At 32.8% G+C, this 26,519-nt stretch overlaps 2 protein-coding genes across 2 annotated transcripts in view; both read left to right on the top strand.

Annotated features, from left to right (window-relative positions):
* The window catches only part of LOC128986212 (insulin-degrading enzyme-like), a 146,906-nt gene extending 137,014 nt beyond the window's left edge, over positions 1 to 9,892 (top strand). Inside the window, 1 exon segment of the mRNA XM_054406431.1 lies at positions 7,455 to 9,892. Coding sequence (XP_054262406.1) covers positions 7,455 to 7,559 — 105 coding nt within the window. The 3' untranslated portion in view covers positions 7,560 to 9,892.
* A 10,325-nt stretch (positions 9,893 to 20,217) lies between these two features.
* Positions 20,218 to 21,069, top strand: LOC128983967 (uncharacterized). Its single transcript, XM_054403248.1, has one exon. It carries the CDS (start codon positions 20,218 to 20,220, stop codon positions 21,067 to 21,069), a length of 852 nt encoding a protein of 283 aa, XP_054259223.1.
* Positions 21,070 to 26,519: the final 5,450 nt, after the last annotated feature.

The raw sequence follows: 26,519 nt of genomic DNA, 5'->3' as shown, positions 1-26,519 counted from the left end.
TGCTTTCTACATCCATCGTAATACAGTACAGAACCTTTTGTCGAAATTAAAGATACAAGCAACCATTTTGTTACAAGGTACAGGATGTTTATTTATAACCTCTCACTGTACGCTCGAACGAGGCACAAAAACTAGCTTGACCTTGGAGTTGTTAACCCCCCTTCCCTGCCCTCCTTACAAGTTGCGTTGTTTGTTTACTCCAACGATACTCCAGCGATAAGATAATCAGTTCTCAAAATCGTAACGCACTTTATGGTGTTATAAATTTGCCGCACAGATAACATATCAGATCAAATGTGCTCGAGCTACGATAACAAACGATGATGACAAGCTGACAATAGGCTATGCTATATTTTTTGTGATCAACACAAAATAACTTATTCTTAGTCATATCCTGTGTGTGCGTATGGTTCAGTTCTCATCGCCCAGCGAGAGAGCGGAAATGCCGAGATTCCTAGAAAGCGGCGGTTAAACCGAACTGCTGTCAAAGCAAGGTCGGTTAAAACAAACTGTATTATTTCACGATCGAAGGCGGATAATCCGATTATCGGTTAATACAAGGTCGGTTAAGAGGGGGTCTACTGTAGATGGAAGTCACCGTCAGGATGTTCAGGTTTTTGAAGGCATCTCTACAGCCTTGTTCTTTACATATGCCTGCTATTATTCTGATAGCCCTTTTTTGCATAACCAGGACCCGGTTAAGATTGTCCATAGTGGATCCACCCCAGACAGTAATACCATAGCGTACATGGCTTTCAAACAATGTATGGTATGCAGTCCTCGTTGCCTCAGGGGTACTAGTCTCTTTGATTCGTTTTATGGCAAAGCGAGCTGGCCCGAGTTTTTGGCAAAGACAAGCTACATGACGATCCCAGGATAAATTTTCATCAATTAAACATCCTTAACCCTGTATAAGAAAAAGATTCTTGTGACTTTGTTAGCCTGACTAAAGGTAATTCTAAATTATTCCTATGTATAGTAAAATGACTAGGTGAATGTGATCTCAAGGCTACAGAATTAATATTAAATTTTACATAACCAAGACACATATAAATAAATTAATTAAAATTAAAAACAGTGAGTATTTTTCCTGAACAAACAAGGGTTTGCAATGGGCTCTGTACTTAAAAAAAGTAATGATTCTTAAAGCCATCTTTTGTAGGAGCAAGATTCTGCTAACATCATGACCACAGTCCCACAGCAAAATACCGTAGCTTAAAATACTATTAAAGAAGGCAAAGCAGGCCATCCATAGGTAGTGTCTAGGGATTAATTTTTTAAGCTTGCAGAGTAAGTAAATAACTCTTGAGTATAGTTGAAAACAGTACTCTTAAAAACAGTTCTTGGTACCCGGTGACCAGTAAACTTTGAACATTCAATTTACACTCTATGTTTTACTCTCAAATAACTCTTTTCCCAGTGACATGTGTTACAATTATATTTAATTATTAAATAAAAAATAAAAAAACACATGTTATATCAAAATGTAAATAAAACAGTGCCTTTTACTCTTGTAACCCAATAAGTGTGTTCTTTTTTTTTATATTCTCAATCTCAATATTTCCCTTTCTGAACATTATACATACCCCTCTGGTCCTTCAAACTATTTATCATTATTCTTTCTCATTTCTATTCCTTTTCTCAATCATTCTCTAAATAATATTTTTTCCCTTTTCTACAATCATCCATTGGTTTCGAATCCAGATAATTATATTCTACTACTCCAAATCATTCACCCGGTAAAAAAAAAACAAAAAAAACCCTTTAGACTCGATAAAATGTTTTTTCAAGCACTCGAGTTTATTTAAAAATTACAAATGCTTCTGTTGGTAGCAGTATTTCCACCTCTTGATATCGAGTTTTACTTTTCCCTAGCCTTAAATATTTGTGACCTCGAAGAAGAAGCCGTTTGATGCAATACCGATATTTTGAATGATGCAATACCGATATTTCATTTAGTCGTTATAAGGGGTGTGCCATGCATCAAAAACGCATTGAAATTCTGATTCGATTTGATCCATTGAATCGCAATTTGATTTAGTGGTGATCAAAATAACAATTCGATTCACGAGTGAATCAGCATGCATAAATGTTATTGAATCAGTATCCATATACATTATTTTGATTTCAATAACGTATATGGTATAAATTGGTGTAAATACCTGCATTTATGCGATCCTGTTTGTAGCTGAGTTGCTACCCGTTTCAACTCACATCGGAGTCATCTTCAGGCTATTAAAGATGTCTTCTCGCTTCATTCCAAGGTCCTCAATTAATAATAAATAAATAAACAAAACACGAACATGTACACAAACATAAATAGGAACATTTAGGACTAAAAAATACTGAAACGGTAGGCCTATGAGAGACGACGTCATCGGGCGGGAGTTATGTCTAGACTGTTTATAGTATTTACTGTAAATGTGATCAGGAGGCTAAAATTCAATATAACGTATATGGATACAAATTCAATAATGTATATGGATACTGATTCAATAATGTACAGTAGACTCCTTTTTAACTGACCCTAATGGGACCGGACCTAGGTCGGGTCATTCAAAAGGTCGGTTAAACGGGCAATCCCTAAAAACTACAAAATTAAATGTTATTCATTTGGAATTATATAACCAGTACCTGGGAACCGAGCTTTGCTCGGAGAAAATCATTCCCCCACTCTGCGATGCCAGCCTTTACTACTTCCTTCACCATTTCCTACGTCATGGACATGTTTCCATCCCTTCTCATAGCATTTCAGTATTTCAATTGCAGATACATAAATCTAACTGTTACAATTGGTTTCCAGTTCCCAGACTCCACACTGCTCGCCTTTACTACTTCCTTCACCTTTTCCTACGTCGCGGACCTGTTTCCCTCCCTTCCCATTGCATTTTGAGATTGCAGATACCTTAATCTAATCCTAATAAACAGTTCCCACACTCCGGACTGCTCGCCTTGACTACTTCCTACGTCTCGAACCTGTTTTCCTCCCTTCCCATAGCATTTTAAGATTGTAGATACCTTAATCTAATCGTCATTTACAGTTCCCACACTACGGACTGCTCGCCTTCACTACTTCCTTCACCACTTCCTACGTCGCGGACCTGTTTCCCTCCCCTCCCATAGCATTTTAGGATTGTAGATACCTTAATCTAATCGTCATAATCAGTTCCCACACTCCGGACCGCTCGCCTTTATTACAGTATTTCCTTTACCACTTCCTACGTCACGGACCTGTTTCCTTACCTTCCCATAGCATTTTTTTTTTTTTACGGTTTATGTAGAGGTCGTGTTTTGTTTAGAATTTGTTTCCTGTTATTACAGTAATTTAAAACCTCGTTTAGAAAAATAATACGATCTAATCATAAACAATAACTTGTCCCCTAGTTATATAACCAAACAGTAAAGCACAAATCAATAAGTTTACCCTAAAATAATATAAACAAAACTTCGTTGACACTAGCGCCCAGTGTCACCGTACATGAACTAGACACGAAAAATGTGCTTCAAAATTTACAATGGGATGAGAAGTTACTTGTGTTGGTTAGTCTATGCTTCAGCTGTTCCATAAGAATGGGAAATCTACCTTAATCTAATCGTCATAACAGATCCCACATTCCGCACTGCTAACTTAGCCTTTACTACAATGTATCGAGTAAGCTTCAGTATAATCATTGCTCAGTAGTAACAAGTGATGTTTTGCCAAGTCATGATCACTTCATCTGTGCATTATCACAATTTTTGGGGGAAATCTTTTTCTAATGAAATATAATTTGCAAAGGTACAAGCTATATTATGACTAATAATTATCGTGGTGAAACTGCAATAAAAGTAGTAGGGATGTTTTGTAGTCAAGTCAATCCGTACGAGAACCCTAAAAAAATTGCTTTAAATTGTTTTATTGGTTATTTTTACTTAGAATTATGTGTATTTTCCAGGAAAAAAAGTCTAATGAAATCGGAGTCTCGGAAGTCCAAAATTCAAGATGGCGCCCAATATTTTGGTCAAATGTGTCCGTTAGCACAATAACTCAAGCAAAAATGGTCCGAATTCGATGAAATTTGGTACAAACATGTAAACATACATTTATTTGAACGAGTTCGCGAACCAGCATGATCGGACCATGGGAACAGGGGTTTATGGGGGGTTGTATGGGGTAAAAATTGGTTTTCCCCATTTTTGACCCTAAAATCGTAAAATTTTGCAATTTATTTCAAAACCATTTTAGGGCTCAGAAAAAAAAACAATTTAGTACAATGAAGCGTTGTCATGGGCCTAATGCCTAGTTACGGAGAAAATTCAAAAAAAATTAAATTTAAAATTCCTATGTTATTTTTACGGAGAATAAAAAAACTTGTTGTAATTAGCTTGCATATGAATATATTTTTATCAAATTTGGAAAATGCATTTTTTTTATACTAAACTATTTAACATTTTACTAAAAACACTTTTTTACCCTTCCCTGTCACAGCAAACCGAAGTACTAGTTAAAGTAGTGATATTTAAAAATAGGGAATAAATGTGATATTTTTAATGTGATATTTTAGTGTAAATTCAATCAGGCTAATTGAAATTCGCTTAGGGTGCAGGTTTGCTGCGGCGGGGGTATTTTAATTTATGACTATTTTTTGCTTGAACAATTCAATAATAGGTCTTAAAATAAAGATCACAAGCTTGCTAAAATTCAACAAACATATTTTGTTTACTTAAATAAATATCTATAAATTTTTAGCCCGAAAGGATTTTTTGAGATAAGAATAGGCTTGTATTAATAGGGAATCTGAGCTATCATAAAGCCACATTTCAGCCCAATCCGACCAGTGCGTGATTGAACTTCAAACAAACAAACTGTCACATTTATAATATTAGTAAGAGTATAATATAGTCACACTTTCTTGTGGTTAGTAGTAGAGCAGTAAACAAATAATAATTCATATTTCTCATCAAGTTGTACAGTACACTGTTATGATCACTCTACGAACTGTCACATTGTTCTCCAAGCTGGTAAAGTCCACAAGCTGTAGTACAAGGTAACCCATACTTTGTTGCAGGAGCATTGCAAATTCTTGCAGCCACTGAGTAGTTGCAGTGAACAAATCTTAAAAGAATCCCTGGTGCGGCACTTTGGGTCATCGAATCGTTTTTATTGTTTATTTTTTCCAGCAGAGCATCTCAACATGATTTTTTTTACATTAATTGAAAAAACTCTTCAAATGAATAATAGTTCTTTTCTTTTTTTTAGCAGTTGATTCACTAGATTTATGAAATAATTTTGGTTTATTTTACTTTTTAATTTGGTAGGAAAATGATTCAAAAATTTTGATCTCATGAAGGTTTCCTTTTTTTAGTTTTTCATAGAAGCTGAGATTGATAAATTCATATAAATTTTATTTCTAGTTTCATATGAATGGACAAACCGTGTGCACGTTTCCATTTGTTATGTTGTGTTATTGATTAAATCATTATTTTACAATTGTATTTCACTGACACATCAGGAGCAACTAATATACGACTCCAACGGAAGGAAAACTAAGATATAAAAAAAAACCGCTGTTAATTTTAAGTAACATAAAATTGATAATTTTAAAAACATATTTCGAATATTTGTCTTTTTATATATGGTTTTTTATTGTAGTCTAAATTAGGGGCTATGCCCAATACAGGCCACTAGTTATAGTACATATTTATTGATTAGACAGTCAAAATGTGTAGTTTTGAAAATTGATTTTTTACAGTTATCGTTTGTCTAAGTAAGTATAACATGATTCTTATAGCATTTTTAGAGTTTCAGAACTGAATCTAAATTTTTTGGGCGTTCCTCCATATATTGCCAGACCATAAGACAAAATATTTTTATTTTAGAATGTCCAGGTTACATTAGTGACACTGGTCTAAAAAACGTATAACCCTGAAGAAAGTTGTTGTATTATGATTTGTGTATATTTAAGATTTGTGTCTAGGTTAAGCCCAAAAATTGAGTATGCTTAAGATCTATTTTTTATCCCATTTTTCACTGTAAAAAGTTGCAATTTATTTCCAAACCATTTTGAAGAGATCATAAAAACAAATAATTTCGTATTCAGAAGCGTTGTTGTATGCCTAACGGTCACGGAGAAAATAACAAAATGTACATTCAAAATGACCATGTTATTCTTATGGAGAATAAATAAAGTGTTAAAGCTTGCTTGTCTATGGAAATATTTTAGTGAAATTTGGAAATTTTGGCCATATTGAAAAAAACCCCGATTTCCGAGACTCCGATTTTATTAGACTTTTAGTATATTGTTTCACATACTTATTGGAAATGTAAACCATCAAAAAATCTTTTAAATCAATTTTTTTTAAGGTTAAGGGGTTTTATTTCATATTTTTACTACACTAAATTTGATCTAAATAACTGTAAACATGAACAACAATACGATTGGAATCATATGAAGTCAAAAAAACATCTGATTAACAGCAGGATTGCCAAAATAAACCTGTACACATTATACATAAAAATTTTTTTATAAACTACTTGTGAACTATTACAAAATAAAAGAATTGAATGAGCGTAAAAAAAAGAACTGAAACAAATTCTATTACTTGGCTCAACACAGAATTCGCTTATGACAAATATGTGTGTGTTTGTATCTGTGGAGACGATACAGGCCATGATAAATTGTTATCCAAGCGTACCAATTAACAATCAAGATATGGTAATTTTCAGAATTTCCATAATAATTACATAGTTTTTTATAACTATCCCACCACTACGTAAAATAATTTAATGATTAAAAATGCTAAATTGCATATATTTTTTAAGGATTTACAACATGGGTATAGCACAGACTAGAGATAAAAAGTTTTGTTCCCTATAGTGACCAATATTGAAATAAGTTATTTACTACTAACAACTTGAGACAGATTTTTACCTATTTTCAACCCCATACAACACGTTTACTGTATATTATTTATCTTAAATCATGAATAGTTTATAGATAATACAGTTTCAAAGGTTTGTACCAAATCCGGTCTAAATTGGAGGTTCAGAAGACAATTTACAGGGAAAATAGTAAGGTTTAATATTTTTTCAAATGTTTGGACGCCATATTGGAAAAACCCAATTTCCGAGACTCCGATTTTATTAGACTTTTAGTATGTAATTCAACATACTTTTTGGAAATGAAAACCGTAAAAAAACCTTTTAGAGCAATTTTTTTAAGGTTAAGGGGTGTTTTTTCATATTTTGACTAGACTATTGCCATAGGCATGGATTAAATTAATATATCAAAATGTCAGGTGATAGAATTTGATTTGTTTTTGTTTTAAGCTTATAATTGTTACTATGTAAATAAAAAAAATAGTGTATCAAAAACTCTCAACTTATTTCAGTTTTATCTATAATCTAAATGTGTTAATTAACTGTAAGAGTCTGTGCAACTCAGTGTTGACCAATCATTATATTTGTGTTTCAGGCTGTCAAGATTGACAATATCACACAGTTCAAGAGCAGTCAAAGTTTGTTCCCCCTCGTACAACCGTTCATCAGCATAGGGTCAGTCACCAAGTCAAAGTTATGATGATCCGTCACAGCCTAGTAGTTAGAAACATAATTTGAAAAGCGAAATATTTGTCTTTGCGGACTATAAACACATCATTTTTATAGTGAAACCACTTAATGCGGGAATTTCTGTTTTTCTGCATACAGAATATCTCACCTAAAGTGAACCACTAGCTAACTTTATTGTTATGAGATATAGAGTTAACTTCTTAAGGGGCACTCCCCTTTATTTTTAGGATGGTTATTGAGGTGGTTTTGCATTTTAAAAACATGTCCGCCATTATCCAATATGGCCGACCAATTTTTTTAAAATAAAATACCCTGTATTTTAGGATTAATTGCATTCAAATTCTAAAACAATCATAAAATACGGGGTATTCCATAAGGAATAACAAAGTTGTCAGCCATATTGGAAAATGGCAAACATATTTTTAAATTGAAACCATCCACAAAAACATCTTAAAAAGTAAAAGGGAGTGCCCCAGAAGAAGTTAACTCTATATCTTATAGTAAAAAAGTTCGCTATTGGTTCACTTTAGGTGAGAAACCCTGTATAATGTACTTAAAAAGTGTAGCTGTTCAAAGTTTTGTCAATTTACTTTAAACAGCATTGGTTGAAGGAGTAATAACTTTGAAAAAAGTTTAATCTTACTCAAAATAAGTACAACCTAACACAGTACATGTCTCCCATGTTATATCCTTAAGGACGATAAATGGATAATTGAAAATTTGTTGTTTATGGTTTGTATTTTAATAAAATTTAGCAAATGTATTTATTTGATTATAAGCTGTATAATAAAGTTGACTGTTTTGAACCAATTTTATTCATACTAAGATTATATTTTTGTTATATTGGTTTGGATTTGTACTGGTAGTCTGCAGGTTTGCTGTGGTATTGCCAGTACAGTAGATCCAGTCTTATCAGGGCTCTGGTCCGAGACACTGGCCAGAAGAACTAACCTGTTAAGTCTCTTAAGAGGAGAGTTAGTTGGAGTGTTAAGATAAGTAACTTATTAGTCGCTTTTGGGATAATTTTTGAAAAAAATACAAACGTTGCTCAACCAATAGAACGTTTACTTGTAAGAAAAAATGGATAGGTAAAAAATCAAATGAATAGATAGGTAACATAAATTAATGTTACTGTAATTGAAGACTTACTAACCGCTCTGAAATAATCAAACAACGTTTCAGAGACTAGGCCTACTATAGTTCAACTGAGTAGTTAATTTCAGTGAATTTAGAATGTAAACAAACAAATAAACCGTAAAAGCACTTGAGACACAGAAACTTATACATGCTTCTAAACATCTGTGAGACATGGGAAATATTGACTCTAAGCCGTTTTGCTATTGGCTTCCTATATGTGTCCAGATAAACCGAGGAACGGTAAAACAAAAGCCAGATATGAGGCACCTTACTGTATTTTAACCTTGGTTAGAAAATAACACTGTAATTTCAAACACCCATTGCATGGTAGAGCTATATAAAAAAGGTATTGGAAGATTCCAAACGAGATACATAACACATGCATCAACGTTGATTTCCCATTGAGAATTTGATGTAGTAAATAATGTGTTATTGTATTTTAAAATATTTCAAAAGTGCTTTTGCGATATCATGTTTGGTTATCTAGTTTTAATGCAGTTGGAATAACTACCATTGATAAAAAGGAATCTATTGATCCATCTATTTGAAGCGCAGTTAGCTTACATATCTTTTGCCAAATAATATAGTTTTACTCAAAATGTAAAAAAATTTGTACAGTATAATATTTTAAACATAGTTTGAAATGCTCATTACAAAAACGTAATATGAGAGTACAGATTAGACTAAATTTACGCTAACATTTGTGGTTAATCACCACTTTTTACTGACGGATCTGTAAGGAATATTTTAACACTTGGTATGCTTATTATAAACCCCATGGGAGTATTGAAGCATAACTCCATATCTTAGGCAGGTTTTGTTTAAAAATGTTCATGAAGAAATCCCAGTTAAAAGCCAGATATGTGTGAGTCTCCTAAATTTTAAAAATCAATTAAATATTTATATAGTATTCAAATTATATTGATTGACTTTGGATTTTCCCACCAAAATACAGAAAACGAAAACATATTAAAATACTACCAAACCAAAGAAGCTGGTATGGTTTTCTATCTAAGCAGGGCTTCTAAATGAAATAATAGAATGTGGGCCTTTTAAAGGCATAGTAATTTTTGAAATGTCAGTTAATATATACAAATGAAAATGTTTGATTAGTTATTATGGTTTTGTTATGTTTTACAGTACTTAATAGTATTTATATCTAATACCAAAAACTTTTGCAATTAAAATTATGTGGTGATTAGTTTATGTTCAGAATGTATTTTTTAGCCCTTACCTCACCTATATTTACAAGCTATTGTGTTCAAATTTTGGTGAATTTGTCCTACAAGGATTAAGTCTCATGATAAGACCGATTTACTTTTTTGTTTTAATGTCTCCAAAGGTCAAAAACACTAGGCCTATATCTTTAAACTAATTTATTAATATGTGTGCGTGTCAGTTTTAAGCTTGAAAACTCGAGTAACAATTACACGATTTTGATGAAATTTGGACTCGTGTAAACGGAAATTTGTTCAAACAGAATTGTGAACCAGCAGATTGGATTTTGGAACACGGTTTTAAGGGGTGAACATTGATTCCATGTTCAAGTTTTGGCAAAGAGAGTGAATTAATATAGCAACTGGGTTGATTTTTTAAATGTTTATTAGTTTATTCAATGTTTTTCATCAAGAAAGGTGCGCAAGATTTGGAAATGAAACCCATCAAGCTGGAAGATTGTATTTTAAAATATTTTCACAGGGTTATTACTTTGATGTATTTTTGTATACATTTATTTCAATGAAACCATAATATATAGGCCTACTAATTAGAACTGAAACTCTTGCAGACTATTTAAATATCATTAAAATATATATTAGCTAAAAAAAATTTACAGGTTTACTAGCGATACTTGACAGAAACCACACAAAAAATATTCTAAAATTGCATCGAATAGCAGCCTTAAAAACCAAAATTGTTGCCCAGCTAAACATGAAACTGCTCAAACTCGATACCCTACTATTACCCCTTCCCGGACGGGCGAAATCGTGACATAGAACAGGAAAAAATAAAAATTAATTTTCCTTATTTGTCTTTTGTTATACAAGTATACATAAAATAAACACAATAGAACACTTCATACTGTCAAAATAATTTTTTTACTCGTTTTTTAATATGCGGATATATCCGCTACCCGTCCGCGGATGAGTAGAAAAGCAGCGGATATATCCACCACCCGTCTTTGAAGATATGACCATGACAACGTTAGGCAATAAATAAAGAACAATATGTAAACAGTAAATAAAAAGAACAGAAAGAAGTAGTGTTGAGTGTGAAACGTCGAGTGGGGAGCGTAGGAGAGGTGGGTGGTGCGAGGGGAGAGGGTGAGGAGTGGGAGAGGGTAGGCGCGTGAGAGAGGGGGGAGTGCGGGAGAGAGAGCAGGAAAGTGGCGCCTTGGTACCGCGAAACATCTGGTTACTGCTCAAGCATCTGCCAGTCTGTCTGATGAGAAGGCGGATATATCCCTTTCCTGTCCGGAACATCAAAAACCATAAGCGGATATATCCGTCACCCGTCCTTTATCGCCAAAGACTTAAAGGCAGATATATCCGTCACCCGTCCGGGAAGGGTTAAAAGTCCAAATCAATTGAATGCATTTGGATTGTGATGTTCATAAACTGGCTTGAATTTCTTTTGAACTAATAGATTCTTCTTCTAAAGAAGTTCATAGTATTCCTATCGTGACGCAAAATATACGATCAGGAAAATCTTCCCTAAAAGGTGCTCTTGAAAATCTTTACAGTAGCCTACTTCGACATTGACCCTCTTGCTCTCAAATGAGATTTTCGCTTAGCACTGCGATTCGACTGTGAGGTTTTTATTGCACAAGGGTAATTACCTTTTCAGCAGCTGCTGACTTAGTAAGAAGGTTGAGCTCCTTCAAATCAGATCTCCTCACACTTTATATATAATATTATGATGAACGATAAAAATGTATCTAAACCTCACTATATACATAACATTCAGAAATACAACAGTTCCATCGCATCTCATCTCATTTGCATTATTTGTTTTACTAATGAAAATGTATCCACTATGAACGTGGTGGTCCCCTACTATTCAATTCAAGATCAACTACAGTTATGGTCTACTCCGTGCACAAAGTATCAAAGTGAGACTATACTTGTACAACTAACTGTATGTGATCGATACGGTGGGGAAATGGACCCTCATTCGCATGTCAATAAATTTCAAGTTTGACAGCAATATCATGGCACGATTTAAAAAAAGTACTAGTATAAAAATTTATACATATTTTACTAAGCTATAGTCTGGGATTGTTTTATACATTACTTTAGTTGGGCTAGGCCTGGAGGTTGTGGCTTTATCAACAAGGATAAAGTCTATTGATTATTGGCAGGATATGAACCCTGGGTTTTGAGGACCAAAGTCTTACACTCCACCAGTTTGCTCTCCATTTGTAATATATTAGTACCTATAACTGTTTTCTATGCCAGTAATTTTTTTTATGAATCAACCACGAGGGTTAAATATATATTTTACTACAAGGAGAAAAACATTTTTGTTGTGTTTAAAAGTTACCAAAAATATAAAAGTGAGCAAATAAAACTAAGTTTTGTGAAATAAAATGGTCACTCTGGTCTTTTAACCAAGTGCTGAAGTTAGACTCATCACTACTGTCTCTGGTTTAAATTTACATTTACATTTTTACATTACATTTGTTGTCATGAGAGCCGAAGCCCCCTGACTGCTTACCCGGTACCTATCCTTCAGGACATACCCGGGCCCCATGATGTAGGCCGAAGCTTACGCATCAACCTATAGCACATCATGGGCGGATGACTTAAGGTCATCAGGCTCGCCGGCTGCCGAAGCAGACCCTTCGGAAAGAGGGTTGCCCCTCAATCCTAACCAGGGATTCCGGCTGCTTGTTTAAGCGTCACTCCACCTGGGTTCCACTAGGTCGGAACCTAGAGGTCCATAGTAGAGCGCCCCGACGCATTTAGTGCAAGCAACACTCGGGACCTATCTCATCCCTGACAGGCAGAACCCGCCATCAATAGCCAGGAGGAAGGGGACCATCAGCACGCTGACGGGGGGAACCCCAACCTCCCATTTACACCGCTGCCCGATCGAGGCCTTACCCATTGCTGGGAAACCAGAGATAACCAGAGCGATAGATCCCCAGATACCCCTGGCGGGCTCGGACCCAGCACCCGATCTACTTCGTTTAAATTTACAGATAAAATAATCGTTCGGTTTTCTTTTTTACCACGAATCTGTAATAAAAACAATTAGTTTCAGGCTAAAAACAATATTCATGCTAGCCACTGTTCTGAAAAGATTAGTTTTTCAAAAACTTCATATTAAATTTTAATATTCTTAACATTGGTCTTATGAAAAGCTAGATAGCCAAGACAGCTTTACAAAAAAGTAAATAAATTAGTGATGGTCGGATCCGGATATCGGACTACCGGATCCGAGCTAGAACCGGCACCCGATCGGATCCAAAAAATTCAGGATTTTGGGCTGGATCCGGTTTTGATGGATCCGATTTTTTCCGATTTTCCCCGATTTGTTTACCAACACAAAGCTGTCTGTATCTATGTACAAGACCGATTTTGTCCCAATTCTTTTACTAACACAAAGCTGTCTGTATCCATGTACAAGACCGATTTTTTCCTGATTTTTTTACTAATACAAAGCTGTCTGTATCCATGTACAAGACGGATTTTTTCCCGATTTTTTTACTAACACAAAGCTGTCTGTCTGTGGCACTCTTAAATAATCTCTGATTTAATATCTCAGTAAAATTAAACAATGACTCTGTTGTGAATTTGTGTCAATAGAATAATTTACAAGTTACATTCAATATAAATAAAAAACCCTATACAATTTAATTAGTCATATATAATGAGAAAATCACAGTTAACTAAACAATGTAGATTGATGTACCAGAAATGGATATTAAAAATACTAATGAGGACTTGAACCTGAAACCATGTGCTAATATAACAGGATATAACAAACTATGACAGGAAAGTACTACACATGTGCGACTCACAGAAAACTATAGATATAACAATAAATAACATTAACTACTTACAATTTCGGACGTCCTACAAAGACACAAACACTTAGGGGAGGGAGGGGAATACGTAATTAGCTGAGCTTTTTCCAAAAGACGCGATTGAACGATTTGTTCAAACGAACGTGAATTTTCTTCTGTGTTTGCCGGTAAAGTTACGTTAACACTTTCTTGTTCAAAAACTGATTTTATTTACACCACGCGCGGCAAATATATCCCTGCGGGATATAGGCTTAACGATTGATGGAAATAATTTTGTCCGGACAAACACCGCGGATTGAATTTAATTTGCACGATCGATTTTTGATAAATCAGCTAATACACGTCGGAAGGGTAGAAGGATACGACAATGACTAAGAGACTGAGAACCCATCCATGGCTGCCCGATTTACCCCCACTCCTCGTAGTGCATTGTGGGTGCTTGCCTATTGTTCCAAACAGCTGTTCGTATTTACTCATATTGATTTATTATAAAAAGCGCAAATCGGTACACATTATACTTCCAGTTGCCACTGCAACCCATTCAGTGATTCAGTTCTTTTATGTTTTAATCCATAACGTTTGCCGTTTTGTTCTAATATCTGTGGACGATCCCATTGTTGCGACGTTCCGCGATTGAATGAATAACATGTCACAACCAGATAGCGCATGATATTCTCAACTCGAAACAATGCTGGTCAACGGCTGAGATGTTAATTATTATCACGAGTTTGTTATTGAACTTTATTGTAGATATTTTCAATATCGATTGTTCCTCTGTATGGAAATGATTGTTAATTAAATTAAGAATGAAGAGGGAACGTCTACCGAAACAATTGGCTTTACAACTTAATTAAACGTGGCATCATTGAAAATGTAGATGATTTACACGTAAATCAAATAAGATCACTTTGTTTTTATAGGTTAACTAGAGTTCCAAATTAAGATTTTAATTAAAACATGATTGTTTTATTTAGACATATTTTAAATGTGATTAAGTATTAAACTAACCTCTTCACACTCGTATAAATATGCTCTAGGCTCAAGAGCATAAAGTAGAGGCTATGACATTTTTTGTTCCGCAAACCCTTAAGTTCAGCCTTTTAAACACACATTATACAGCAGAAAACCACATCTTAAGAGTTTTCGGAGTGTTTATTTGCAGTTTTTAATAACTACTTTGCTGTTTTAGTGAATTTCCCATAATAGGGAATAAGCTATTACCGTAGTACTCATGGTAAGACCTGGCCCGGGACCGATTTAATTTTTCGTTTTGAGGTCCCTAGAGGCCAAAAATACCATCCGTTCAAATTCAAATATATATATATATATATTATATAAATATTTATATATATATATGTCCGTTAGTGCGATAACTCGAGCAAAAATGATCCGATTTTGATGCAATTTGGTACAAACGTGTAAACATACGTTTATTCAAACGAGTTCGCGAACCAGCATAATCGGACCATGGGAACGAGGGTTTATGGGGGGTTTTATGGGGTAAAAATGGGGTTTTCCCATTTTTAATCCTAAAAACCAAAAAATTTTCAATTTTTTGAAACCATTTTGTAGAGTTTAAACAAAGAAATAATTTAGTATATTGAAGCACTGTTGAATGCCTAACGGTCACGGAGAAAATTAAAAAATAGTGTAATTTAAAGTTCTCATGTTATTCTTATGGAGAAAATAAAAACTGTTGTAGTTTACTTGTTTATGGATATATATTTATAAAATTTGGCAAATTTATTTATTTCAAATCACTGTCCTGATTAGTAAAGGACTGATCCTATACTACTGACATAAGGTCAAAAACACTTTTTACCTTCCCTGTAGCAGCAAACCTAAGCACTTGTTAAATCTAATGTCATTTAAATTTGGAATAAATTTGTCATTTATGGAAATATTTTAGTAAAAATGTAATCAGACAAGTTGAAATTTGCTTAGTCTGCAGGTATGCTGCGGTGGGGGTATTTTTGTTTACAATTTTATTTATTTCTTAGAGTAGATTCATCAGTGGAATTTATGTGTTTTGAATAAAAATTAAAATTTCTTATGCCTAGCACAAAACTGTACGATGCGTCTAATGGAAATTCATTAATCGAGTAATTAAAGTCAATTAATTGATAGAGGTAACCCGATTCCAAATATAGGCCAATAAACGTGTAAACATACATTTATTCAAACTAGTTTGCAAACCAGTATGATCGGACCATGGGAACGGGATTTTATGGGGTAAAAATGGGTTTTTCTCATTTTTGACCCTAAAAGCATAGAATTTAGGAATTTCTTTCCCAACCATTTTTTGGAGCTTAAAAAAGAAATAGTTTAGTATATTGAAGCATTTTTTTATGCCTAATGGTTATTGAGAAAATAAAAAGAAATGCAAATTTAAAATTTCCATGTCATTCTTATAGAGAAAATTAAAACTGTTGTAGTTTACATGTTTATGGATATATGTTGATCAAATTTGACAAATTTATTTAATTCAACCTATACTATTGACGTTTGGTCAAAAAACACTGTTTACTTTCCCTGTAGCAGCAAACCTAAGCACTCGTTAAATCTAATGTTATTTAAATTTGGAATAAATATGTCTTGTTTATGGAAATATTTTAGTAATATGTAATCAGACAAGTTGAAATTCGCTTAGTCTGCAGGTTTGCTGCGGCGGGGGTATTTATTTTTGTAATTGGAATGGGGGTTTTATGGGGTAAAAATGGGGTTTTCCCATTTTTAGCTAATTTCCCTATAGGGAAGTAGCTATTACCGTAGGTGGCACAGTGAGACCTAGGCCCGGGACTGATTTACTTTTTCATTTTGTCGTCCCCAGAGGCCAAAAACACTATATGTTCTAACTTTCATACTTGTATATATGTGTATATATAAATATATAATATAATAATATAAATTATAAATATAAATTTATTATTCTAATATAAATTTATTTATGATAAATACAATATAAAATATATGTGTCTGTGAACACGATACTTGAGTAATTTTTATCCGATTTTAATGAAATTTGGTTTGAAGGTGTAAGGCGGGATAAGCTTGGATGAGCAAAGCAGCATGATTGGGCTATGGGAACGGGGTTTTATGAGATAATTTATTTTTCTCATTTTTGACCCTTAAAACACAAAATTTTCTAATTTCTGTATAGACCTTTGTTAAGAGCTTAAAAAACAAATAATTCAGTACATCAAAGTGTTTTTGTACGGTTATTTTTTGGTTACGGAGAAAATTCAAAAATTTTTATTTTGAAATTACCATGTTATTCTTATGGAGACTATTGTAAAATGTTGTAGTTTGCTTGTTTATGGGTATATTTTGATCAAACTTGAAAAGTTTTTTCATCTTATAGTTAGGTATACTAAACTATTAATATTTTATTAAAATAACACACTTCATTAGTTTCCCTGTAGCAGCAAACTTAGGTACAGTACTCGTTAAACCTAATTTTATTAAATAGATCTAATTTAAAATCAAGTCAGGCAAATGGAAATTCGCTTCAGACGGCAGTGGTACACCCTAAAGACATAACATTTTGCAATTTATTTCTAAACTATTTTGTAAATCTCAAAAAAACAAATAATTTAGTATACTGAAGCGTGTTGTATACCTAACGGTTACAGACAAATTTCCAAAAAAGTGTACATTTGAAAATTACTATGTTATTTTTATGGAGAACTAGCAGCTATACACGTGCCTTGCAACGGGGTCAGTATGCAAAAGAGACAATGTTGGTTCTTTGAAAATGCCTTGAAATTGGTGCACACCTACTATTTAAATTAGTTACGAAATTGAACTGTATTACTTAACTTGATAATAGTAGGCCTACCTACAATTTTATTTTTACATGTTTACAATTTAAACTGTGTGGGTTTGTTCTTTGTTACCATTGAGACCAATCAATATGTACTTTTAAAACTCTCACCTCAGATCTTTGAAAGCCCGCGAGGCAGAGTGTTAGGTCTATATCGAAGCGGGAATAGTTCTATTTGTATCCTCGGAGCTGTAGCTTTATTTTTGTCCAACTTTGAGCCCAGTCGGTTCAGTAGTTTTTGAGTTTAGGTCATACAATACACAGACAGACAGACACCACATCTTCTTTATAATAGTACTAGCAGTTATACCTGTGCCTTGCAATGGGATCAGTATGCAAAAGAGACAATGTTGGTTCTTTAAAAATGCCTTAAAAAGGGTTTCACTCCTACTATTTAATTAAGAAACAATATTGAATTGTATTACTTAACTTGATAATAGTATGTTTTTTTTTTAACTAAGACAGTGAACACTTATTTAGGCTACATTGTATACAAAATCAATGATAGATTTTAAGGTATAATCATAAATAACATGTTGAATGGTTTGTATTGTAAACGAAAAACTATCACAACACTGTAGTTCCAAACCTGTCTGTAGTGTAATTTTCTAACATATATTAGTGAAATCTATATATTAATTTGAAACTGTTTTTCTTTGTCATAGCTATTTTGAGAGAACGGCTGGGCGTAGAAACTCGGTAGGGGTGTCTAAAGAAAGGTCTTGGTCTGTAGATGAGCCATCAAAAGAGAAACGTGGTAAATTCCCTCGGGGCTCTGCCCCAGTGGCCTTTAAAGTCCCATCCCATGTTATTCTTATGGAGGAAAACGGGGTTTTTGTCGCAGCTAATTTGAGAGAACGGCTGGGTGTAGAAACTTGGTAGGGGTGTCTAAAGAAAGGTATTGGTCTGTAGGTGAGCCCTCAAAAGAGAAACGAGGTAAATTTCCTTGGGGCTCTGCCCCAGAGGCCTTTAAAGTTCACTCAGCAATTTTGTTTACATTATGACCATATGGATAATTTTACACTACTTTTAATGAACCAGCTGTTAATATTAAAATTGTATTCAAAGGTCTACTGAAACTGTCAAAATTAAATGTTTACATTATTATTTATGATTTTAAATTGATTCTCCACTGCATGGCAAGTTTTTTATAGTTTCAACAAAATGATGATTTTATGATACGTTTTAAATGTTTTGTTCAAAAATCTATACTGTATTGCTCTTAGAAAATTTTAAATTATGAAATAAGTGTGACATATCATTTTCAAAGGAACATATAATTATTCCTTATCGGGTTAGCTTATATATATTGTAAGGTTGGCACTTGCCTTTTTTCCTACTTTCAATCACCACTTATTTTTGAATTCAAGAAAGAACACCAGAAATTCATTTATTGGTATGACAGTTTTCGATAATCGGGTTGAAAATTGTGTCAAAGATGAGTAACTTGAGGATTAGAATTGTGTTCAAGTTTTGGAATAGACTAACTACGGAGTATGTTTCATCTATGGTTTTGGTGAAGTAGGTGAACTAATGTCAATTCAGGTATTTAAAAAAAATGTGTAGGCCTACAGGGTTTTTACTTTGATGTACACATGTAGCTAGGTCGAACAACGCATCTAAACCCCACTACATACAAAACATTCGGAAACACAACAGTGTCATCACATCTCATCGCATTTGCATAATTTGTTACCAAGGCTGGACTAGGTTATGGATTTGGTTCCGCAAATGTTCAAGATTTGTGATCAAATTTCCTACAATTATGGTTCATTCCATCCTCGAAAAACATGCACAGCTTTATGTGGTCGATATGGCCAGGCAAAACTACCCCACAAGTTAATGAATTATCAAGTAAGAACAGGATGATTAAATACATGGGTCGATGTGGCAAGAGAAGGAATTAAAATTGCTTAGATCGAAGTAAGAATGTTACTACTATCTGGAGAATCAGATATTTTTATCAAATACAAAAAAAAAACTTATTTAAATGCTGAAAAAATTCTGTATTTTTATGACCAAAGATGAAGATTTACTTATAAATCTGGATTCAATCTGAATGATTTTTCTAAAGCAGATGGAATTAGTTGTTAGTAATAAATATTGACTCTTTCCGTAACATGATAGACTAATTATATGAACTCATTCTCCCATATAGTGAAAGTGGCTTTGACATGAAACAAACTCATGAACAAACAATTATAAAGACTCCTAAAAAACCTTTTGGGCAACCTAAATCCGATAAAAAAGTAGGATCAGTCAGTAGTCAGCAGTCAGAGTGAGTGGATGTCTTGTCTTGTTCTGTGTTGTTTTGCTTGTTTCTTCAACTTTTAGAGGTTAGGATTTAATATATTCCTCATATTTCTTTTAAACTCAAATCTACCTGAAGATCTAAGCAAAAAATAATAAATAATTATACTCAGTTAATTAATTATTGTTTTCTTTCTACAAAAAAACTATATTTAGAAACTGGTGAAGCAGTTAAGAGTTTGTCTGGTCTTTCATTTCTATTTGTTTGTTTATCCACTAAATTTATCAAAAACTAATAATAAAATGGCATGTGACCAGTGTAAAGAGCCTATTTTAGAAATAAAAGAAGTTATTAAATGTGTTCGGCCTACTTGTGAAAAAATATTTCACTATCATTGCACTGGATTAAGGGAGTCAGTTTTCAGTAAAATGTCTGAGGATGCGAAGGCTAAATGGTTTTGTCTAAAGTGCAAGGGATTAAAAAATGAGAAAAAACCTTCAGGTTCGTCTACACAAGAAATAACTTCTGTCGAGAAAGGTACTGAGGAAGGGTTCCCTGGGTATAGTACTGAAGATATTTTAAAAAGTGTGAATCAAAAGTTAGACCTTATTCGCAATATCTCTTCAGGGTTGGAGACATTAAAGGAGACTACCGCTGAGATCAGGGCTAGTCAAGATTTTTTGTCAGACCAGTATGATAAATTTGAAAATGCATTAAAATGTTTGCCGAGTATGGAGCAAGAGTTAAAAAAGTTACGTGAAACTCTGGTAGAGAAGGATAAGGAGATCTTGGAGCTGAAAATACAGGTGAATAAACTTGAGCAGTATGGAAGAAATAAAAATTTGGAGGTGAATGAGGTAGCGGAAGTTAAAGGTGAGAATGTTGAAGAAGTGGTTATGAAAATTGCCGAAAAGTTTGGGGTGCAGTTAGAGGAGAGGGACATTGAAATTGCTCATCGTTTACCTAAAACAAAAACTGAACAACGGCCTGCTAATATAATTGTACAGTTTGCCAACAGAAAAGTACGTAATAGGTTATTGGAGGCTAGGAAGAAAGTTGTAACAAATGCAGAGGTTACAGGACATCATGGTGGAAGAATCTACATCAGCGAAAATCTTTCCTTTTACTACAGAAACCTATTGAAGACGGCTAAAGATAAGGCAAAGAGTCTCAACTATAAGTACATCTGGTATAAATATGGAGCGGTTCGGGTGAGGAAGGAAGATAATTCCAAGGTCATAGTAATTGATACAGAGGAAGATTTAGTTAAAATTAAGTAAGTTGTATTATAGTTTAGTAATTACATTATGGCATACAGTACTTCTAGATGGCTGAAGCTATAAATGATGATGATGAGATAAAATCAGTTAGCTGCCAAGACATAGCAGAATTAATAATTTGCGCAAAGAAACACAACTTTGATAATGGTTTAACCTTTTTTCATTTAAATATTGCATCTCTTAAAAAACATTGGAATGAGTTCATTTTGTTGTTTGACACTAGTTTAAAATACCTGGATGTAATTGTTTTGACAGAAGTAAATATAAAGGAGAGTTTAGTAGATATGTTTAACTTAAATGGTTATAATGTTTATTTTAATTTAAGAGTGAACAGTAAAGGTGGAGGTATTTGTGTTTTTGTTAAAAATAAATTTTCTGTAAAAAATTCTATTATTTTGGCTAAAGAAAGTTTTGAACATATGTTATTAGAGATAGAATGTAAACAAACTAATCTAGTCTTTTGTATATTAGCTATTTATAAACCTCCGAGAACCAATGAGAAAGTTTTTATTACAGAGTTAAGTGAAGTAATTATGAGCACTAAATCTAAATATTTTATTACACTTGGAGATGTTAACATTAATTTGATGAACAAGTTTTGCTGCACTGTGAATGCATATAAAGACCTGATGGCTGCCAATGGCTTGATTTCATGTATAGACCAATACACTAGGGAAGAGATAAGACAAGGTAGGCTGTCTAGATCCCTTATCGACCATATTTATCTTAGAGGAAACAACTTGAGGCCAAAGTCTGTTGTCACTAAACTGAAAATATCTGATCATTATCCTTGTTTGGTGAATGTACAACCGAGAGAGAGAATGGGTAGTCATAATATTGATTTATTGCAAAACTTGAGATTGAATGCTAAATTAGTTGACCAAGGCATTAAAAATATAGACTGGATACCAATTAAAAATGTACAACCTTTTTCGTCTGATGCAGTTTACCTTATGTAATACTTTCAACTTCATATATAATAAAGCTAAAATAGTGCAGAATGTAAGGCACAAACATCCTAGAAAAGCTTGGTTGAGTTGGGACATACTAAATAAAATAAAAAGAAGGGATAGGTTATTTAAACAAATGAAAAAAAATCCACAGAATATTTATTTAGCAACCGAGTATAGACAGTTGAGGAATAATATTAATAAAGATATTTTGAAAGCCAAAATAAAATACTATAGGGATATTTTTGAGGAAAATAAAAACAATATAAAGAGGACATGGGAGGAAATAAATCAAGTGATGGGTAGGAATAAAAAACAAAATGTAGATGAATTAATGAATAAATATATGGTTGGTAAAGTCGGAACATTAAAACAAATATGTGATCAGTTTGCTGATACTTTTACATTAGAAATAAATAGCATAGTTCATAAATGTGATAAGAAACTAATGGGATTGGACAGTGATGAGGTTAAATTAGGAGATATTAAGAGTTTGTACATCCCCAAAGCCAATAGAAAAGATATTGAAGATATTATTGTAAAATTAAAGAAAAATAGCCCCGGTATAGATGGAATAAGAGTATGTGATTTAAAAAAGTGTAATTTAGAAGCCGCTGAAGTGCTGGTTAATATAATAAATGCATCACTTGATGAAGGCAGAATGCCGACTCTGCTAAAAACTGCTATTATAAGACCTGTTTATAAATCAGGTTGCCACAATTCATACCAGAACTATCGCCCAATATCTATTCTTTCTTCAATAGATAAAATAATGGAAAGGTACATTGCACACAATTTAAATAAATACTTAGCAGAAAATGATGTTATAAATAAAAGTCAGTATGGTTTCCAGAAAAACAAAAGTACAGAGTTATTGCTAAAAAATTTTTCTAACAATATTAACAAAGAATTAGGGCAGGGCAATCAAGTAATAGTAACTTTTATAGACTTTACTAAAGCTTTTGATACACTGCAGTTTGATAAAATATTGACAGCACTCAAGGACATAGGAATTTCTGGCAGGTTTTTAGAATGGTTTAGAGACTATCTGAAAAACAGAAAAATTATTGTAAAAGTGCATAGTACATTTAGTGAAGAGGCAGAACTTTTTTCTGGGGTACCTCAAGGAAGTATTTTGGGCCCAATCTTATATATAATATATGCAAATACACTCCCAAAATATATTAAAGAAGCCACGGTTTTTATGTAGGTACGCGGATGACACTGCAATTGTCGTATCAAACAAAAATATAATAGAGGCAGAAAAAAATATGCAGAATGCTGTTAACAACCTTTTAGAATGGTGTCATGATTATGGATTGGTAATAAATGACAAAAAGTCCAAGGTCATGCATGTGCATTCACCTGCATTTAAATGTTCTAATGTAAGCATTACTTACCATAATTTTGATTGTTTACATAATCATACTTACTCACTTATCCCAAAAAGTTGTCAATGTAAGAGTTTAGAGAATGTGCATGATTTTAAATATTTAGGGGTTCATGTTGACCACAATTTTAAATGGGATATACATGTTAATTATGTTTGTAAAAAAATCAGATCATGTGTTTGCAAAATTTTTTATTTAAAAAGTGTCCTGCCATTTAATGTGCTATTGGTGATTTACCAGTCATTGTGTGAATCAATATTAAGATATGGTGTGAGAGCATGGGGCAATGCTTCAAAGACTTCTCTGAGGAAAATTGAGCATCTGCAGGAGCAAGCGCTCAAATGTATTGTTCCAGTGCACATTAAGCAGTTACCAATTATAAAGATTTTTCATTTTGTTAGACTGCTACCTGTTAGTAAGTTATATATTTTTTTGATATCCACTGATCATTTATTTGATGACAGCTTGAAAATAGTCAATAATCACCCATATGATGTTAGAAGGAATTATTATTTTGTACCAAAGCACAGGAATAAGTATGGAAGTAGAACACTTGAAGTTTTTGTTCCCAAATGTTTTAATAACCTCACAAATCATATGGTTTTTGCAAATAGTTATAGCATGTTTAAACAATTTTTAAAGAAACTTGTTTGGAATGATTTGTTACAATTTTAATTTATTACAATTATGCATTTAATTTATTTACATTTTTAGTTTAAGTTAAAGTAATATATTATTATTATTTATTCCAATAGTTTATTTGTTATTGTTACTGTTGAATTTTTACAGATATTTGTGTCTTTGTTGTCTTTTTTTTTTGTTATTAATTACTCAAGAGACAATTAAGAACTCATAAAACTGCATGCTACTGATTCAAACTGACAAAACTGTATGGTAAATAACAAACAATATTTTTAGTGCAGACAAACCATTTGTGGTTTTTGCACTTTTGTATCATATGTATTGGCAATTATTGTGTAAATAAATTTCTTGAAAAAAAAAAAAAAAAAAAAGGAAATATTGTGTTAAACGAATTCAACAATCACGTTTTTTAGGGAACACAATCGTCATACTTATTATTATGCTTATCCTCCCTTCATTTATCTTAGATTTTAATGACTTCACTCTATCTATCGCAGTTAGCTGAATTTACATAAAACCGCAAGATTAACCGTCCATTTCGACGGGGTTCCACTAGTTATGTATAATCAGGCAAATGGAAATTCACATAGTATGGAGGTTTGCTGCAGCAGGGGTTTTATGTTACTGTTTACACAAAATTATATCTAAAAATAATTCTGAAAAATTCAGGATAAGAGCCTAGGCTCGTACTAAACCAATTGACAAGTTTTTTGTGTCATTGGAAAGAGCATAACGTGAAGCTGTGCAGGAAACTTTCTTTTTAGGGAAATAATTAGAGAGTGAGGCCCTGGGACCCTTTAAAGTTTTGTATTTCTCCATAAGATTAACATGGGAAACAAACTGAAATAAACCCTTAATATGGTTTGTATTCTAATCTTATCTTAGTTAAACAATAATAATTACAAGGACAGAGGTTTTAAAGTACAAGGTTTAATGGTACATAAGTTAAATGGTTAAAATAGGGTTACACAAATTTTTCAGGGGTGGGGATTCGTGCTGGCCGAATCAAAAGATTTCAAATTTAAATTTTCAATAAGTAAGTAAGTTATGGTAAGTTATGAATTAAATAATCTTTTAGAAACAATGAGTTAAATAGGAAGGATTTTGATTTTAATTAAGAGAGGTAAATTGGGTCCAAATGGATGCTTGAAGAGTCTAGTCTGAGTCAATAACTTAATAAAAATGGAATGTTCTCACCAATCTTCTGTAATAATAATTTTCTTCTTAGTTTAAAGGCTTAAATTCTTCTTTCTTCAGTAAAATTTGGAAATTTTGACACTACTTTCTTTTATAATATGACAATTATTTTCACAATTAAGAGTTTAAACTTTTATGTTCTTCTTGGATGCTTTTAAACTGCACACCCCTTTTCATTGTTGTAAATCATATCAAGTTATGGGGTTCACATAAATAAAAACATGGTTGAATTTTATTAATAATCTTGAACCCAGATGGATGGTGTTCTGATTGGAGGATTTGTTTTTTAATAATAATTTTTGAATAAGCCAATGAATAAATTTTTGATTTTAAATTATATATATGTTGAGACAATATGGTTTTAATAATATTAACAATGGACATGGATAAATATTGAAAATATAACAAGATTGAGTTTGAAATTAAAATAAGGACTATAATTATAAACATTGAATTTTGAGTCATTACAATATCCCCTCAGAAAATATGTAATTAAATTTTTAATGACATATTTTCGCTAAATGACGAAAAATATATTTAACTTTATACAGCAAATAACAAATATTGAGATGAAATTGAGTTGAAACAAAAATCTAACAAACTTAACATTAAGGTTTAACTAGAACAAATTTCAGTTGGAATGAACATAACAATAAAATAATTCTAAAATAGCAAAATGATTACTATCCCCTCCTATCTTTTACAAACATTAAGAACATAAAATTAATTTAAGTGGTTAAAACAATTTTTTTTATATTTTTTTACATAATAAATGAATGGAGTGATGAACAAATGTTGAAATATGAAATGAACATGAGACATATAAGAGATGTATGATTCTTATAGGTAATATGGAATACATTAAATGAATAGTTGTTGGTGATTGCTTGATGATAACCTCTTATAACTAAATACATTAAATTTGTGATTATGACTATAGTTTAACTATTGGGACAGAGGTAACTGGGAAATTGGATTGTTAACTCACTGCTTGTGTAGGTATGATTTAAATTTCTTCCTTTTTACAACAATGTTTACTGGGTTAAGCGCACATTACAGTTTATCTTCTATCTTCGGTTATGGTGTGTAGATCGGTTCCATGTATTTCTTCATGGAGGATATATGATAGGGTCCATATAATTTATCATTGTAGAGATCACTTATGTGGTATGTTGATGGTCCAAGTATTTCTCTGATGACAAAAGGGCCTTGGTACACTTCAAACAATTTGGCTGTCTCACCATAAATAGCTCTGGATAAGGGATGAGAT

The sequence above is a fragment of the Macrosteles quadrilineatus genome, unplaced genomic scaffold (genome assembly GCF_028750875.1).
Source record: "Macrosteles quadrilineatus isolate MER2022 unplaced genomic scaffold, UCM_ALF_1.0 Scaffold_2__2_contigs__length_208266976, whole genome shotgun sequence".
Classification (NCBI taxonomy): Eukaryota; Metazoa; Arthropoda; class Insecta; order Hemiptera; family Cicadellidae; genus Macrosteles; species Macrosteles quadrilineatus.
Note: the sequence above shows the minus strand (reverse complement) of the source record. Positions and strands in the feature narration are given on the sequence as shown.